The following is a 15,876-nucleotide window of genomic DNA, read 5'->3' as shown; positions in this document are numbered from 1 at the left end:
AGAGATTTAGAAAGATGTGTGTTCTAGTTCCGGGCTCACATATTAAAGTATCTGCTATAAAGCATGTTCAGAAGTGGCAAAAGGTGCTCTCTGACATCAGTGTTAGGTAAGACAAATAGATATATTTATGAATAGTATGGCTTATGATATAATAAGTAAAATCAGGGAGGCATCGTCTGAAGAATGAATAGACGAGGGGAAGTGCATTTCAGGGATCCAGAAAAGCATCTGCAAAGGCAGGGAGGTATGCACAATAATGTGTGTTTGGGGAACTACACAAGTTCCATGTTGTTAGGATGTGAAGTAAGAGTGCAGGACTGGCGAGAGGATGGGGGCTGGGAACCACATGGAAGAGGGCCTGGTGATCATCCTAAAACTCTGGGACTTCAAGTGATATGTGATGGGGAGTGATTGTAGTGTTTCTAAAACAGGAAGGATGCTGGATTTGTGTTTTAGAGAGGACTCATTGGTGGCCGCGTGGAGGATGAATTTCAGGAGAGCAAAACAGAGGCAAGATTAGTTGGGAAGAAGGCAGAAGGCAGGGAAGAATTAGGGGAGGGCCTTGAATGCCAAATTAATTTATTCAACTGCTCTGTGTTAGGCACAACATTTGGCACTGTGAGCTATATTTTCTTAGGTTAATTCTCAGAACAGCCCCGTAGATTGGTAGGTAATATTATAACTATTTTCCAAATAAGGAAGCCAAGTCTCAGAGACATTAAGTAGTTCTGCCAGAGGTTGCATAGCCAGAAGTGGCTTTTGTGTATTGCAGGGATCAGTGCAAGGACCAGTCAGTTTGGGGAAGGACATTATATCCATAATAAACAGGCAGGTAGAGGTCGAGGGGCAGATGGTAAATTCCTCTCCATCTAGCATAGTTCATTCCAACCTATTTTGAATATTTGACCTCTGTATATCTCTGCAATATTAAGAAAAGTGGCTTTTTACAAAACCAGCTAGTCCTTCTCTACAATTAAATTTCATTTTTTTCCCTTTTTTACTTGTCATATGTTATTTGCCCTTAGTGCATGGTTGAGTGACAATTTGCATGCTTGGCTTTTCCATAAAGCCGTTATTTCCTTGGCTTTAAAGTGAGTAGTGCTTCTTAAACTCTTAATCTCAGAGTCATGAGTTCAAGCCCAGCCTGGAACCTACTTAAAAAAAAAATTAAAACCTAAAACTTCTGATTCAGTAACTGGGTTAAAAAAGTCTAAACTTCCCTCTGAAACCGATGATACATTATATGTTAATTGATTGAATTTACATTAAAAATGGAAAAATAAAAAATAAAATATTAAAAAAGTCTAAACTTCTCAAACTATATTAGCAAAAATTCTTAATACAAGTCAATACATCTAGTGAAAAAGAAGACTTCCATTTCCACCAGTTCTGTGGCTTTGGAAGGTGCCAGGAAAAGAATGCATTTAATAACTGAGAAGCATATCAGGAATAGAAAATAAGCAAAATGTATAAGGCTGTTTTAATTTTATTGCCATGATTTATCCAGATGCTGTATCTTATGCATTTTCAGGATTTGGAATATCGTCTAGATCCAAAGACGAAGGAGCTGCCTCACTTGAGAAACCCTGACATACTTGTGGGTGAAAATGACCTCACAGCCCTCAGCTATCTTCATGAGCCTGCTGTGCTCCACAATCTCAGAGTCCGCTTTATTGACTCCAAACTTATTTATACATATTGTGGTAAGTGTGCCTTGCTGTCTGAGTGGACCATGAACTCTGTCCTCTAATGGATATAGCCACGGAATTATTGTGCCCGGGGAAAGAAGGCTGCAGTTGGATTTTCTCCTAGAGAGACAATCACTAAAGAGTTATCAGAAAAGATTTACCATGGGGCGCCTGGGTGGCTCAGTTGGTTAAGCGACTGCCTTCGGCTCAGGTCATGGTCCTGGAGTCCCGGGATCGAGTCCCGCATCGGGCTCCCTGCTCAGCAGGGAGTCTGCTTCTCCCTCTGACCCTCTTCCCTCTCGTGCTCTCTATCTCTCATTCTCTCTCTCAAATAAATAAATAAAATCTTTAAAAAAAAAAAAAAAAAGAAAAGATTTACCATGTTCATTAGCTAGTTGCATTTTGTGCTGAATAAGCTCTTTTGTGAACTTACATAATTTTGCTCAGAAAAAAAAAAAACAAAACCCAACTGGGCCCATCTTTTAGAGTTTCTTCCTCCCAGAGAAGTCATTTGACAAATTCAGTGACAGTTTGCCAGTTACTTTCATCTCGTACAACTCGTACAAGAACTGCTACCTAAAGAGTAGATGTACAAAGATTTATCTTTGGTGCAGGTTCAGGAAGTTTAGTGTTCTCTTGTTCTCAGTGCAGGACTGACGACTCACAGTAACTGTTCTTGCTTGATGTACTGGCCTGGACACATGCTTGTTGCGGTATTAGCTGCCAGTGACCCAGCTCGGGATTCTTTTTCTTTCTCTTAGAAATTAAGCACCATGTGCTTTTGGGTTTTTTCCCCTTTTCCTTCTTTTGTCTCTCTCTCTCTTTTTTTTCTTAACCTTATTTTCTCCCTTGTCCCTGGCTCTTTCCTCTACTGACTTATCTTTCTTTCCCTGATTACTCTCCTCTGAGCTCAGGTCTGGGATTTCATTCATTTTCTTCTAAGTCTGTTTGCTTGGGTGACCAACTCAGCACTCACCATTTCTTCCTTACTCCCCTGCTTTGGACAGAGACAGCTATCTTCTCTTCTTAAAGGAATTTGTACCTCTTGTATCCTTGATACTAACTCTTTTTCTTCCTTGTCTATGAACCACATATTTCTGTTTCTCAATTTTCATTTTTCCACTTATCTTTTTCTTGCACATATATTACCTTCTTGGTGAAGCCTCCCTTGCCTGCCTTATCTAAATCATAAACCCCTACTCCCCTCCTTAGTTTCCGTCTTTTTTTTTTTTTTTTTTAAAGATTTTATTTATTTATTTAACAAAGAGAGACACAGCGAGAGAGGGAACACAAGCAGGGGGAGTGGGAGAGGGAGAAGCAGGCTTCTCACCGAGCAGGGAGCCCGATGCGGGGCTCGATCCCAGGACCCTGGGATCATGACCTGAGCCAAAGGCAGACGCTTAATGACTGAGCCACCCAGGCACCCCAGTTTCCGTCTTCTTTCTCTGTTTAATTTTTCTCCTTTTTCTTTCTAGTATCTAACCTGTGATATTTATTTTTTCTTATCTTGTTAATTGTCTAAATTTCCCACTAGAATATAAGGACTATGAGAATAAAGATTTGTCTTTTTTTGTTTACTGTTATAAACCGAGCACTCAGCAAAGACTTGAGGCATACTTGGAGCTGAATTAATAATTGTTGAATGAAGGAGTTCATTAAGTTAATATACACCTACTATAAAATTTAAGGAAATACAAAGAAAAATATAAAAAAGGAAAAGTAATTACATGTAATTCACTACTGAAAAATAACCAGTATTATGTTGACATATCCTATATGTGTGTGTATGTGAGAAAGTATAAATAGATACGAAATTGGAATTAGTCTGTATATAATTTTGTGTCATCTTTTCCTATGGCATTTAATATTCTTTAAAAACATAATTTGTGGTGGTAGTATAATAGTCTGTCATATAGATGTAACAAAATATTTGGTTACTCTTCCTTTATGATATATTTTGTTTGATTCTACTTTTCACTCTTGTGAATAATATTATGACAAACATCTTTATGAAAAAAACCTTTGCTTGAATGTCTGGTTATTTCATTTGGATAAATTTCTAGAAGTGAATTTTTTATTTAAATATTATGAAAATATTTAAAGTTCTTTTAACATTGCCATAGTTTTTATTTTTAATAGCTTAGGCCAGTTTTTAAATGGTGTTTTAGTTAGGTCTAGGTGTAATAGGCTCAGAGACAAAGGCTGTGATATATTTTGATCTTTAACAATTTGTTAGTTCAAGATTAATGGAAATCAAAATTTGTGTTAACTCTGATTCTCACTTCACCAAGTTTGATATGTCCATTAGTATATCATTAATTTCTTCTTTTACTTTTTTTACCCCTCCCCCAGGTATAGTCCTAGTAGCTATAAATCCTTATGAACAGCTGCCTATTTATGGAGAAGATATTATTAATGCATATAGTGGTCAGAATATGGGTGATATGGATCCACATATCTTTGCAGTAGCTGAAGAAGCTTACAAGCAAATGGCCAGGTTGGTGAAAGCTCTATTTATTTTTTCATGACTCTTACTAGTTGTGATCGTTTCTTTTTTGCTGAGTCACAGATATTTTAAAACACAGTGAAGAGCAACTGGCAAATTATTATTAAATAAACAGCCTTTACTATTTCAGATGGCCTGCATTATTATTAAAATAACCTCATATTTATAAAAGGACATATAGTTTTTAAAAACTGCCTTTGGAATCTCCTCCTGATCCTGTGACTGTGCAAGGAGAGATGTTATGTTTACAGATGAGAGGATCAAGGGTTGGTGGTTTTAAGTGATGCGCCCACTGTCCTTCAGCTAATGAATGACAGACTAGAAATAAAAGGCCTAAGAGCAAGAAGAATCTGTCTGTATCTTAGAGAATTAAATATCAAGGAAATTGTGAATTTAATGTTACTCTTATGTTCTAGAGACCAGTGATCCTGAACAGCATCAGTAAAATGTCTTTGATATTAACCATGGAAGCCTAACATTTTGAGAGTAGAAAACCAGAGAAAAAAAGCTACTTTCAAGACTAGATTACACTCTTAATAATGTAGTATAATGTAAATCAAAACTATGGATGTATAGAATAGTATACATTTAACTCATTTCTCCAGTCTTCAGTTAAGAACCAGCATATTATAAATACGATGTGGGAATCCCTCAAGCAATTTATGAAGTGGAAAGAAAAGTAATACTGCAGAGGTTTTATTTTCTCCTTTCCAACCAGGGAGAGTGTTTGTACATAATTGGGCCAGCATGTGACAGAAATTTAGAATTATTTTATTGACAGAATTCATAGAAATCATTATGCCCTTTTATTAATAAAATATTACTTCTAATGATCATTAACAATTATTAAGTACTCTGTGCAAGGCACTGTTTAATTGCCTTCCATTTTGTTAAGTAATTTTATCCTCACAGCAACCTTCTGAGGTTGGTATTATTATTATTTTTTTTTTTATTTGTTTGTTTGTTTTAAAGATTTTATTTTTAAGTAATCTCTACATCCAATTTGGGGCTCCAACTCACAACCCTGAGATCAAGAGTAGCACTCTCCACCAACTGAGCCAGTCAGGCAGAGGTTGGTATTATTATTAATCTTCATTTTACAAATGAGACAACTTAAGCACTGAGAAGTTATTTAACTTTCCTAAGGCCACATAACTAGGAAGACTAGCTTTCAAATTGCATTAGTCTAACACTATGAAATATTATATTAAATATAAAATGACTAAATATAGTTATGTACTGCATTACATGCTGTATTATAGCAGATTCTGTTATAAAATGGGAATGAGTGTCAAAAGTATAAGAAAGGTTACTTTTTTTAAGGATTTATTTATTTGAGAGAGAGAGTGCACACATGTGAGTGACGGGGAGGGGCAGAGGGAGAGAATCTTGAAGCAGAACCTCCGCTGAGCGTGGAGCTCCATAGGGAGGGGAATTGGGGGGGGGTGCTGAGTCCCACAACCCATGAGATCATGACCTGAGCCAAACCTAGAGTTGGCCGCTCAACTGACTGAGCCACCCTGATGCCCCAGAAATATTACTTTTTTAAGCTTTTAAATTCCATCTATCAGTATAATTTTTTCCCTAAAATGAGAAAAGCCCAATATTTGACTTGTATAGTACTGGAGCATTTGGTACAATGTTAGCACCACACAAGTACAGCCAGAGAACTACCAGGCAGAGAGGGAATTGTGTGGCGTGTCAGGACCTAAAAACTGTCTCTGAAAAATGTTATACTGCTCCTAGAGAATGATATGACTTCTTTGAAAATACTAATCTTAAATATGAAAGTTTGGTTCTTAGCATTTTTTGTGACAGGAAATCCAAGAAGAGTGTTAGATTTATATCACTGTTTCTGGCTTTTCAGCCCTGGATTTACTCTGGTTTCCTAACATCCCCCTGCCCCCCATTATTCCCCTGTGACTCAGTCAATGTGATTACTGCAGGGTCGCTTGTTTCTTTTCCCTCCTCTCAGTTTTGTTTTTTAGGCAGTTTTAAAATACACTTCAATCAGTTATGGTAAGTTCACCATTTATATGAGTAAATCTGTACACATAAAATGTGCTGCAATAGCTAAATAGACCATGTCTCTTAGGCATAAGGTTGGAGATAGATATTGCAGGATCCTTTCTTATCATCTTTTCCTTGCCGAGTGGAGATGTGCCGTATTTACCAGATGTGAAACCTAGAGTTTCACATTGCTGGTACTCCTAGAGGCCCCTTACATCTTCAGGGAATATATAGTCACTTGTTCAGTAGACCTTTACTGCACACCATCCACACACTGTCCTGGGCATGGGGGACACTAACAGCAAACAAGTGTGACAAAATAGACAAAAATTCTTACCCTCATGAAGTGAGGCATGATAAACAGAAGTAAATAAGATACACAGTTTGTCACATATTAATAAGTGCTATCCTGGAAAATAAAGTTAGAAAAGTAGATAAGGAATGCTAGGTGGGCCAGAGGGCATATGTACTAGGCTAAGGGAAAGCCTCATTGTAAAGCTGCCTCCCTCCACCTTTTTTTCCAAACTTCAAAAAAAAAAAATCTTAAACTTACAAAAAGGTTGGAAAAGTAGTACACAGAGGTACCATACACCCTACATCCAGTTTCCCCAAATGTTAACATGTTACATAGCCATAGTAAATAATTGAAACCAGGAAATTCACATTGATATAATACTAGTAAGTAATCTAAAAATCTTGTTCACATTCATCATTTCCCCTCTGATGTCCTTTTTCTGGTCTAGGATCCAATCTAGAATCATACATTGCATTTAGTTCTGTCTCCTTAGGCTCCTTCAATCTAGGACCATCCATTAATCCTCTTTCTTTTCATGGCTTTGACACTTTGGAAGAATATTAGCCAGCTATCTTGTAGGCCTTGAGGGCACAGCAGTAGAAAAATTAGGCAAAACAGACTGCAAAAATCCTTCCCCTCCTGAAAGTTTAAGGTTTTCTCCTAATTAGATTGAGGCTAGCAGTGCGCTTGGGGCAGGAACCTCACAGAAGTATCGTGCCCTTCATCATAGAGAGGAAACACAAGATTCCAATTACTGGCGATGTTAAGTTTGATCACTTGGTTATGGCGGTATCTACCAGATTTCTCTACTATAATTACTATTTTAAACTTTGAAATTAGTAAGTATATTATGGGAAAATACTTTGAGATTGTGCAAATATCCTGTTTCTCATCATACTTTCACTTTACTAATTTTAACATCCATTGATGATTCTTGCCTGCAACAGTTTATTATGTGGTGTTTGTCAAATGGTCATTTGCTATTTCCATCATTCCTTCTCCAGGTATGAATAGGAATTCTACTCTTAAGGAAGAGCTATTCCTTTCCCCCCATTTATTTAGTGTTTACTTATTTTTATTTGTATCAATATGGACTCATGGGTATTTATTTTATTCTGTGGATTATTCTCCATTACTATCATTATTTATTTTTTTCAAACTCTCTCAGAGTTGGCCCTTGGGAGCCCTTTCAAGTGTCCTTTCAACAGTCCTCCATTGTTTTTTGATCATTTCCTTACTTTCTAGCACCATCTGGCTTATTTTCTAATTTCCTTGCCCATTCTGGAATTAGCCATTTCTTCAAGGAGCCCTGGTTCCTTTTTGGGGGGAATGTATACTTAGAAACCAAGATCTGTCTGCTAGGCGTGCTCACTACGACTGGGGCATCATCTCTAAGCCCAGTACACAGGGCTAGGAAATACATGTTTCCCCATAGCCTCACCAACAGAATGTGTTGTCATACTTTCAAAATTTCACCACACTGACAGGTGAGAAATGGTATCCCGGTTTTGTTTTGATTTGCCTTTCTCTAAATATGAGACAGTTGCATACACACAAATATCTTTCCATGCACACACACACACACACACACACACACATCTATGTCTATTTTAATGTGTATCTCTATATATTTTAAAAAACATGGGTTCATATCGATAAATCCAATTCCAATTCAACACCACAGATTTAATTTTTGTTTTCTCTTTTTCCTTCTTTTACTTCTTTCTTTGGTCTTGAGAAACTTGGCTCTTATTATCCACAATATATTTACTTCTTTGCTGAATCCTAGAATACTCAAAAAGTAGTTTAAGAAATATTAACCCGCAACCCTGTGAAAAGCAGATTTACCACTCAAGTACAATATTTGTGTCCAATTCATTTTCTCTATAGCCTCATAGAATATAGTTAAAGTTCTGATTTCCAAAGTTACTTAGGTTAGTTCTTGTCTTACCCACTTTATTAGTTTATTCAACCACTTTCCCATATATGGTCCTTCAGATTGTTTTCATCATTCTGCAGTTATAAACAATGCTGTAATGAATAACTTTGTATATATGTATTTCTGTATTTTAAGAAATGTAGCTTCAGATAAGTTGCTAAAAGTGGCATTGCTAGGTCAAAAGGTAGGTGTAAATGTAGTTTTGTAGGTATTGCCATATTCCTTCTAGAAGAGTTGTACTGGTTTGTATTTCTGCCAAAAATGTTCAAGAGTCCTTGCTTCCCCATAGCCTCATCAACAAAAAAATGTGTAGTCTTTCTTTTTAGTTTTTCACTATCCAATGATATCTCAATGTTGTTTTCATTTGTATTTCTTTAAATATGTGTGAGTTTGAACATCTTTTCATGTGTTTTAGAGCCATTTTATTAATGCGTTAGTTTCTTTGTTTATGTGGTAAACTGTCCACTCATGTCTGTTTCAATTTTTCTATTGTGTTTTCAGTCCTTTGATCCTCAATTTTAAGAGTTTTTTTAATTTATATTTTTTAAGTTTCTTTCTTTTTTTTTTTTTAAAGATTTTATTTATTTCAGAGAGAGAGACACAGCGAGAGAGGGAACACAAGCAGGGGGAGGGGGAGAGGGAGAAGCAGGCTTCCTGCCGAGCAGGGAGCCCGATGCGGGGCTCGATCCCAGGACCCTGGGATCATGACCTGAGCCGAAGGCAGACGCTGGACGACTGAGCCACCCAGGCGCCCCTTAAGAGTTTTAAAAAATATGTTAGGGATATTGGCCCTTTGCCTGTGGTATATAAGCAAATATCCCTCCCCCCATTTGTAAATTTTGTTTTGATTTTGTTTATAGTGTTTTTTTCCCTGCAAAATCATCAGTCTTTTTTTTAATTGCTCTGAATTTTGAGTCATTGTTAAAAACCTTTCCGTATACCAGGATAAAAGAGAAATTCATCCATGTTTTCTTCTAGTCTTTGTATTGTTTTATAATATACTTTTAGATACCTGATTCCATTGAAGTTTATTCTTTTGTATGATATGAGATATGGATCTAAATTTATCTTTTTTCCAAATGGCTACCTCATTATCCCAGCATCACTTATTAAGAAACCCATTTTGCCCCAGTTCTTTCAGATGCCATTTAGCATATCCTAGGTTTTCTCATTTTTTTTTAAAGATATTATTTATTTGACAGAGAGAGACACAGCAAGAGAGGGAACACAAGCAGGGGGAGTGGGAGAGGGAGAAGCAGGCTTCCTGTGGAGCAGGGAGACTGATGCGGGGCTCGATCCCAGGACCCTGGGACCATGACCTGAGCTGAAGGCAGCTGCGTAACGACTGAGCCACCCAGGCACCCCGTTTTCTCATGTTTTTGGATTAACTTCTTGTCTCTGTTCTTTTCACCTCCCTTTGTCTATTCATGTCCTAGTACCACATTATTTTAAATATAGTGGCTTTATAGTATTTTTTTTTAAAGTAGGCTCCATGCCCAGTGTGGAGCCCAATGTGGGGCTTGAACTCATGACCCTGAGATTAAGACCTGAGCTGAGATCAAGAATCAGACACTTAATCGACTGAGCCACCCAGGCACCCCTTTATAATATTTTTAAATGTTTGGTATCATTAAACCCTCTCATAGTTTGTCCTTTTCATTATTTTCTTGGCTTTCCTTAGATATTTGTTTTTCCATACAGACTTTGGCATAAAATCTCCATAAAAAATAAAGCTGTCTTTTGAGTAATTACATGAAGGTAGGATAAAGCAAGTCATTCACATCTGGGGAAGAATATTCCAGGCAGAGAGATCATCACCTGCAAGGACCGTACAAGGCCATGTAGGGTATCGTAGCAAATTTGACTTCTTCTCTGGGTGTGAGTTTTGAGCAGAGGAATGGCCTGATCTTGCAGCTGTGATAAAAATCGACCATAGATTGCTGCCAAAAATGCATATCCTGAATCTAATCAGGAGGAAACACCATCAAAACTGAAAATGAGGGGCATTCTACAAATATATATACTCTTCCAAATTATGACGATCAAAAAAGTCAAAGGTTGAGTATTTGTTTATGATTAAAGGAGATGAACGATATATGCCAGTTAAGTCAATGCATATTCTTTTTTTTTTTTTTAAGATTTTATTTATTTATTTGAGAGAGAGAGAGAATGAGAGATAGAAAGCACGAGAGGGAGGAGGGTCAGAGGGAGAAGCAGACTCCCACCGAGCGGGAAGCCCGATGCGGGACTCGATCCCGGGACTCCAGGATCATGACCTGAGCCGAAGGCGGTCGCTTAACCAACTGAGCCACCCAGGCGCCCAGTCAATGCATATTCTGAATTGAGTCCTTGATGACGGGGAGGGAAGGTAACTATGTAGGGAACATTGCTGGATGGTTGATAAAATTGGAATATAACTGTGGACTAAATAATACTAATATATCAATGTTACATTTCATGATTTTGATTATTGTAGATATGTAAAAGCATGTCACTGTTCTGAGGAAATATAGTACTCTAAATTATATAGGAGGCATCATGTCTGTAACCCACTCTTAAATATTTCAGAAAATATTAAAATAAGAGAAACAGAGAAGTTAGTAAAATAAACAGGCAAAACCTATAAACAATTGGTGAATCTGAGTAAAGCATATATGGGAGTTCATTTTACTAGTTTTGCAGTTTTCCATAAGTTTGAAATAATATCAAAACTAGTTAGAAAACAAAAACAAAGCTTCTTTGCTGCATCTCCTTCGAGAATGAAGACCGTTCTCAGCAATCAAGACTGTTGACGTTCCAGAAAATGTTGACATCGCTCTGAAGGGACACACAGTTATTGTGAAGGGACCCAGAGGAACCCTGCGAAGGGACTTCAGTCACATCAATGTAGAACTCGGTCTTTTTGGAAAGAAAAAGAAGAGGCTCCGAGTTGACAAATTGTGGGGAAATAGAAAAGAGCTGGCAACTGTTCGCACTATCTGTAGTCATGTGCAGGGCATGATCAAGGGCGTTACACTGGGCTTCCGTTACAAGATGAGGTCTGTGTATGCTCACTTCCCCATCAACGTTGTTATTCAAGAGAATGGTTCTCTTGTTGAAATCCGAAATTTCTTGGGTGAGAAATACATCTGCAGGGTTCGGATGCGGCCAGGTGTTGCTTGTTCTATATCTCAAGCCCAAAAAGATGAGTTAATTCTTGAAGGAAATGACATTGAACTTGTATCGAACTCAGCTGCTTTGATTCAGCAAGCCACAACTGTTAAAAAACAAAGATATCAGAAAATTTTTGGATGGTATCTATGTTTCTGAAAAAGGAACAGTTCAGCAGGCTGATAAATAAGATCTGAGTTGTCCATCTACAGAAACAGCAAGATGCCGGATGATTTTTCAGACTTATTTGTGATATTTTAAAGATTTTAAAAAGCTATACTGATTTGGAAAAAAAAAACAAAAAACAAAAGCAAAAATTAAAAGAACAGTTGTTAGTGAGACAAGGGTAGAATCCAGAAGACAAGTTAGGAGGTTTTTGTATTGATCTAAGCAAGAAATAATGATAATCTAGTTAAATAAGATATTAACGGAGAAGGTAAAAAAAGAAGGTAAATGGATGGATTCTGGATGTATTTTAAGAAAGAATGGACAAAACCTTGCTTATGTGAGGGTATGAGAGAGAAAGAGGAGTCAGGGATGGTGGCAAGGTGTTTGGTCCAAGCACCTGAAAGGTGGGGGTTGCCATTTAGTGAGGTGAAGGACATTGAAAGAAGAGCAGGTTGTATTTGTGGGGTGGGAGAGTGGCAGGAGGAAGGGTTGGAGTTTCATTTTAGATATCTGTCCTCCAAGCAAAGCTGACAGAAGTGATCCTTCCCCAGGAGGCATATGTCCAATGACAGTAGCCATAACCAGGATCCTTGACTCAGGACTCCTTCCTAAGCATGTCCCTTACAGAGAACAGTGCCCTCATGGAACACCTTCATAGTCAGGCCTCTTACTTTTAATAGTGCTGTTGACTTACACAAGAGAAAATGTCGGTGCGCTGCTGTGTCTGTTTTTCTTCTCATGCTCCTGTGTCCCATTTATGCCAGTCTTTTCTCAGGCTGAACTGACTGCTCTTTGACAACTAAATGACAGCATCGTTTTCCTTAAAACAAGCTTTTTTTCTTTTGTTTCCTTAAAACCAGGTAATATTGATTACTTTAATTTGGTATATTTTTTCCCCATTGTGACCGGTAAATAAATTTTTTTGACTAAGTTTCATTTATGGGTTTTCTTGAAATAAATTAGATACTTATATGTATAACCTTGGTATAATAAAAAAGATATCTGTACTAATCACAGCTGCATCAGTAAATAACTATATGTTTAAATCTCCTTGTCTGCCTTGGTCTCAGTTTTATTACCTATAAAATGGAACAGTTTCACTGGATGGTTTACCTTGACACTTGTGGTGTTCTGTGGTATGCATCTGTTACCTTTCTGTTTCATGAAGACTAATTAATAAGCATGTTGCTCTTCCTAGTGGAGAGCAGACTATGGTAAGGAGCTGTGTAGCAAAGCAGAATGAACATGGTGTAGACTTCTTAGAAACCAGGAGATGTGGTATGTGACGTCATTCATAGAGCTCTGCTCTAACCTTGGATAAGCCATCTAACCTCTCTGTATTACTATTTTCCCTAACAAGGAAATAATACCTGTCATGCTTACTTCAAAGGTAAAAATTATACTAGATAGATAAACATAAAAGCACTCTGAATAGCATAACATAGAGACTTACTTGTGCACGTTTTATTCAGTCTAGAATATCCTTCTCTGTGCTCCTTTATCTGCCTGAGTTTTATTTATTTTCCATGATCCCACCCAGGTTTTTCTTTGAGACTACCTCAGTGCCTGGTATATGATTGCTCTTCAGGATTCTTTAAATACGAATTTGACACTTAGTGGGTACTAGCTGCCCCATAAGGTTGTAGGAGGAATAAAATACAGTAAATATAAGTCTATTAAAGTTATAAACATATGTAACTGGGTATTTCTGTTATGGCATCTTTATATTAATGAACAGAGAAGTCAGTTTAACCTGAGAGAATCTTATAGTCATGTGAATGGTTCCTCAGTAGGAACTGAATGACCTTAGCATGTATCTCTAGGGAACACTTCTTTTCATTTCCTGAATAGTCTCTCTGCCTCTCTAAAGCACAGCTTTCACCAGTCTGCCTGCACATTTTTTAATGGGAAATAATTCAACTTCAAAAATAATACTAAATATTGTCATTGTGAACTCATTGTCTAATGTCAGCTTTAGAATTTAAATCTTTTCTTCTTGAATGGAAGGAGCTAGAGAGTCTAATGCTAAGCGAAATAAACCAGAGAAAGACAATTGCCATATGCTTTCACTCATATGTGGAATTTAAGAAACAAAACAAACAGGTAAAGGGAAAAAAATAAGAGAGAGACAGACAGACAAAGCAAGAAACAGACTCTTTAACTATAGAGAACAAACGGATGGTTACCAGAGGGAGGTGGGTGGGGGGGTTTGGGTGAAATAGGTGCTAGGGATGAAGGAGGGCACTTGTGATGAGCACCAGGTGATGTATGGAATTGTTGAATCACTATATTGTACAGCTGAAACTAATATAACACTGTTAACTAACTGAAAATAAAAACTAAAAAAAAAATCTTGAGCTTGATCAAAAGCAGAAATCATGAAAACACAGAGCATAGCAGCTGATTTTGATGAGCGGTAATGGTGTAGAAAAACTTAACACGTCTTAACAAGAGAGATAGGGATTAGAGTCTCAAGTGGAGCCACATCTTTAAGTCATCACAGTAAAAACAAGGCTCTGGAAGAAAGCCTTATAACACATGAACTTAATATTTTCTCTTTTGAACAAGGGAGAAACAATTAGGTTGATTGCCTGCAAAAGAGTAAAACTCTAGATTTTATTTCATGTAAACATGTTCACTTATAAGCTAAAAATTAGATGTAGGTGCTTGTACACTTAACCAAGGTAAACGGCAACACCCAGTGGTTATCAGAGAGTCAATATCAACACGGGTGGAAAGATTAAATTGTGTTCCACATGAAGTCAGGTCCGAGGTTGGCATTAGTTTAGTCATGAATGATCAGGATGTGAATGAAAAGTATGCTCATTAAATTTGCAGAGAATAAGTTGATGGTCTTAGAAGATATGAATAGTATTCAGTATGACCATGATGAACTAGAGAGATTACATTTTTTATTTTTTATTTTTTAAGATTTTATTTATTTATTTGACAGAAAGCGAGAGAGAGCATGAGCAGGGGGAGCGGCAGAGGGAGAAGCAGGGAGCCCGACGAAGGGCTCGATCCCAGGACCCTGGGATCATGACCTGAGCTAAAGGCAGGCGCTTCACTGACTGAGCCACCCGGGTGTCCCGAGATTACATTTTTTAAAGGGTACAGTTCAGAAGGAAAATCTATAAAAGAATATACCTGATGCAAAATGAAAACTGAGTAGATAGAATAAAGGGCTGGACAGACCAAATAGATACAGATAGACTGAATAGATAGAAGTACTGAGGACCAAAGAAGGAAAATGGACTAAAGTGTAACTCCTGTCTTTCATCAACCCAGAGTGGATATTCTGTTCTTGAATATTCTGTTCTTGAAACCTTTTCCTGAGGTTTCAGGCACCTCTACATAGTTTCATTCCCATTGCATTCTTCCCATACATCCTAGTTTTCACCTAATCATCATGTAAAAGTCAGTGAAATAATCACCTTTTCAAGAAAGCATTTCCTGACATCCCCTCCTCACGTCTCCCACCAATTCCATCCTGGGTAGTATCCTGGGTAGACCTCCTTTTTAAAATGGAGTGAAGCAATTACTTCACTCCATTTTAACTGTACTTGGAATCTCTCTCAATAGGCTAAGACCCCAGAGTCTTTTATCTTCATAAAATGATTGGCACATTGTGACTGCTCATTACATGTTTGTTGAATAAATGAACGAAGCAGTATTTTTAGGTGGGGCTTTTAGTTCACATTAGAGCCTCTGGAATCAACATTGATAAAACAGGTCAGAAGAGCTTACCTCCAAAGGCACCCAGTACCCAGGTATTTAGGATTACTGTAGAGGTCCTTGAGAGAATTGGCCAAACCAGAAATCATAAATCTGTTTCATGCATCCTTAAGACTGTCCAGATTGATCTGTCCTTGATGAAGAGTGGAGAATTTCTGTTCTTTAATGTGGTTTGATCAGGCTTTTGAAGTGATATCTACATCCCCAAAATAGAAAAAACTCTCTTGTAATGTAAGGACAAGAACCTTGAAAGGTTATAAATACTGGCTGATCATATAAGCAAAATTTCAAAGAACAATAAATTATTATTTACATATATGTAACCATATAAAGCTCATAGCTCCAATGAATAGAAGAGGGTAGACTCTGGTATTCACCTTGAACC

At 37.4% G+C, this 15,876-nt stretch overlaps 1 protein-coding gene and 1 pseudogene across 4 annotated transcripts in view; both read left to right on the top strand.

Annotated features, from left to right (window-relative positions):
* Positions 1 to 15,876, top strand: part of MYO5A (myosin VA) — a 188,842-nt gene that overhangs the window by 66,079 nt on the left and 106,887 nt on the right. For all 4 annotated transcript variants that reach the window (XM_088024798.1, XM_088024797.1, XM_028099985.1 and 1 more), the window contains exons 3-4: positions 1,532 to 1,703; positions 4,041 to 4,185. In XM_088024798.1, coding sequence (XP_087880924.1) covers positions 1,532 to 1,703; positions 4,041 to 4,185 — 317 coding nt within the window. The remainder of the gene's footprint in view (positions 1 to 1,531; positions 1,704 to 4,040; positions 4,186 to 15,876) is intronic.
* On the top strand, positions 11,198 to 11,778 carry LOC114206327 (large ribosomal subunit protein uL6 pseudogene; annotated as a pseudogene).

The sequence above is a fragment of the Eumetopias jubatus genome, unplaced genomic scaffold (assembly GCF_037043125.1).
Source record: "Eumetopias jubatus isolate StellerSeaLion01/CBP00866 unplaced genomic scaffold, mEumJub1_p1.0 scaffold_7, whole genome shotgun sequence".
NCBI lineage: Eukaryota > Metazoa > Chordata > Mammalia > Carnivora > Otariidae > Eumetopias > Eumetopias jubatus.
This window is presented reverse-complemented; position numbering and strand designations above follow the sequence as displayed.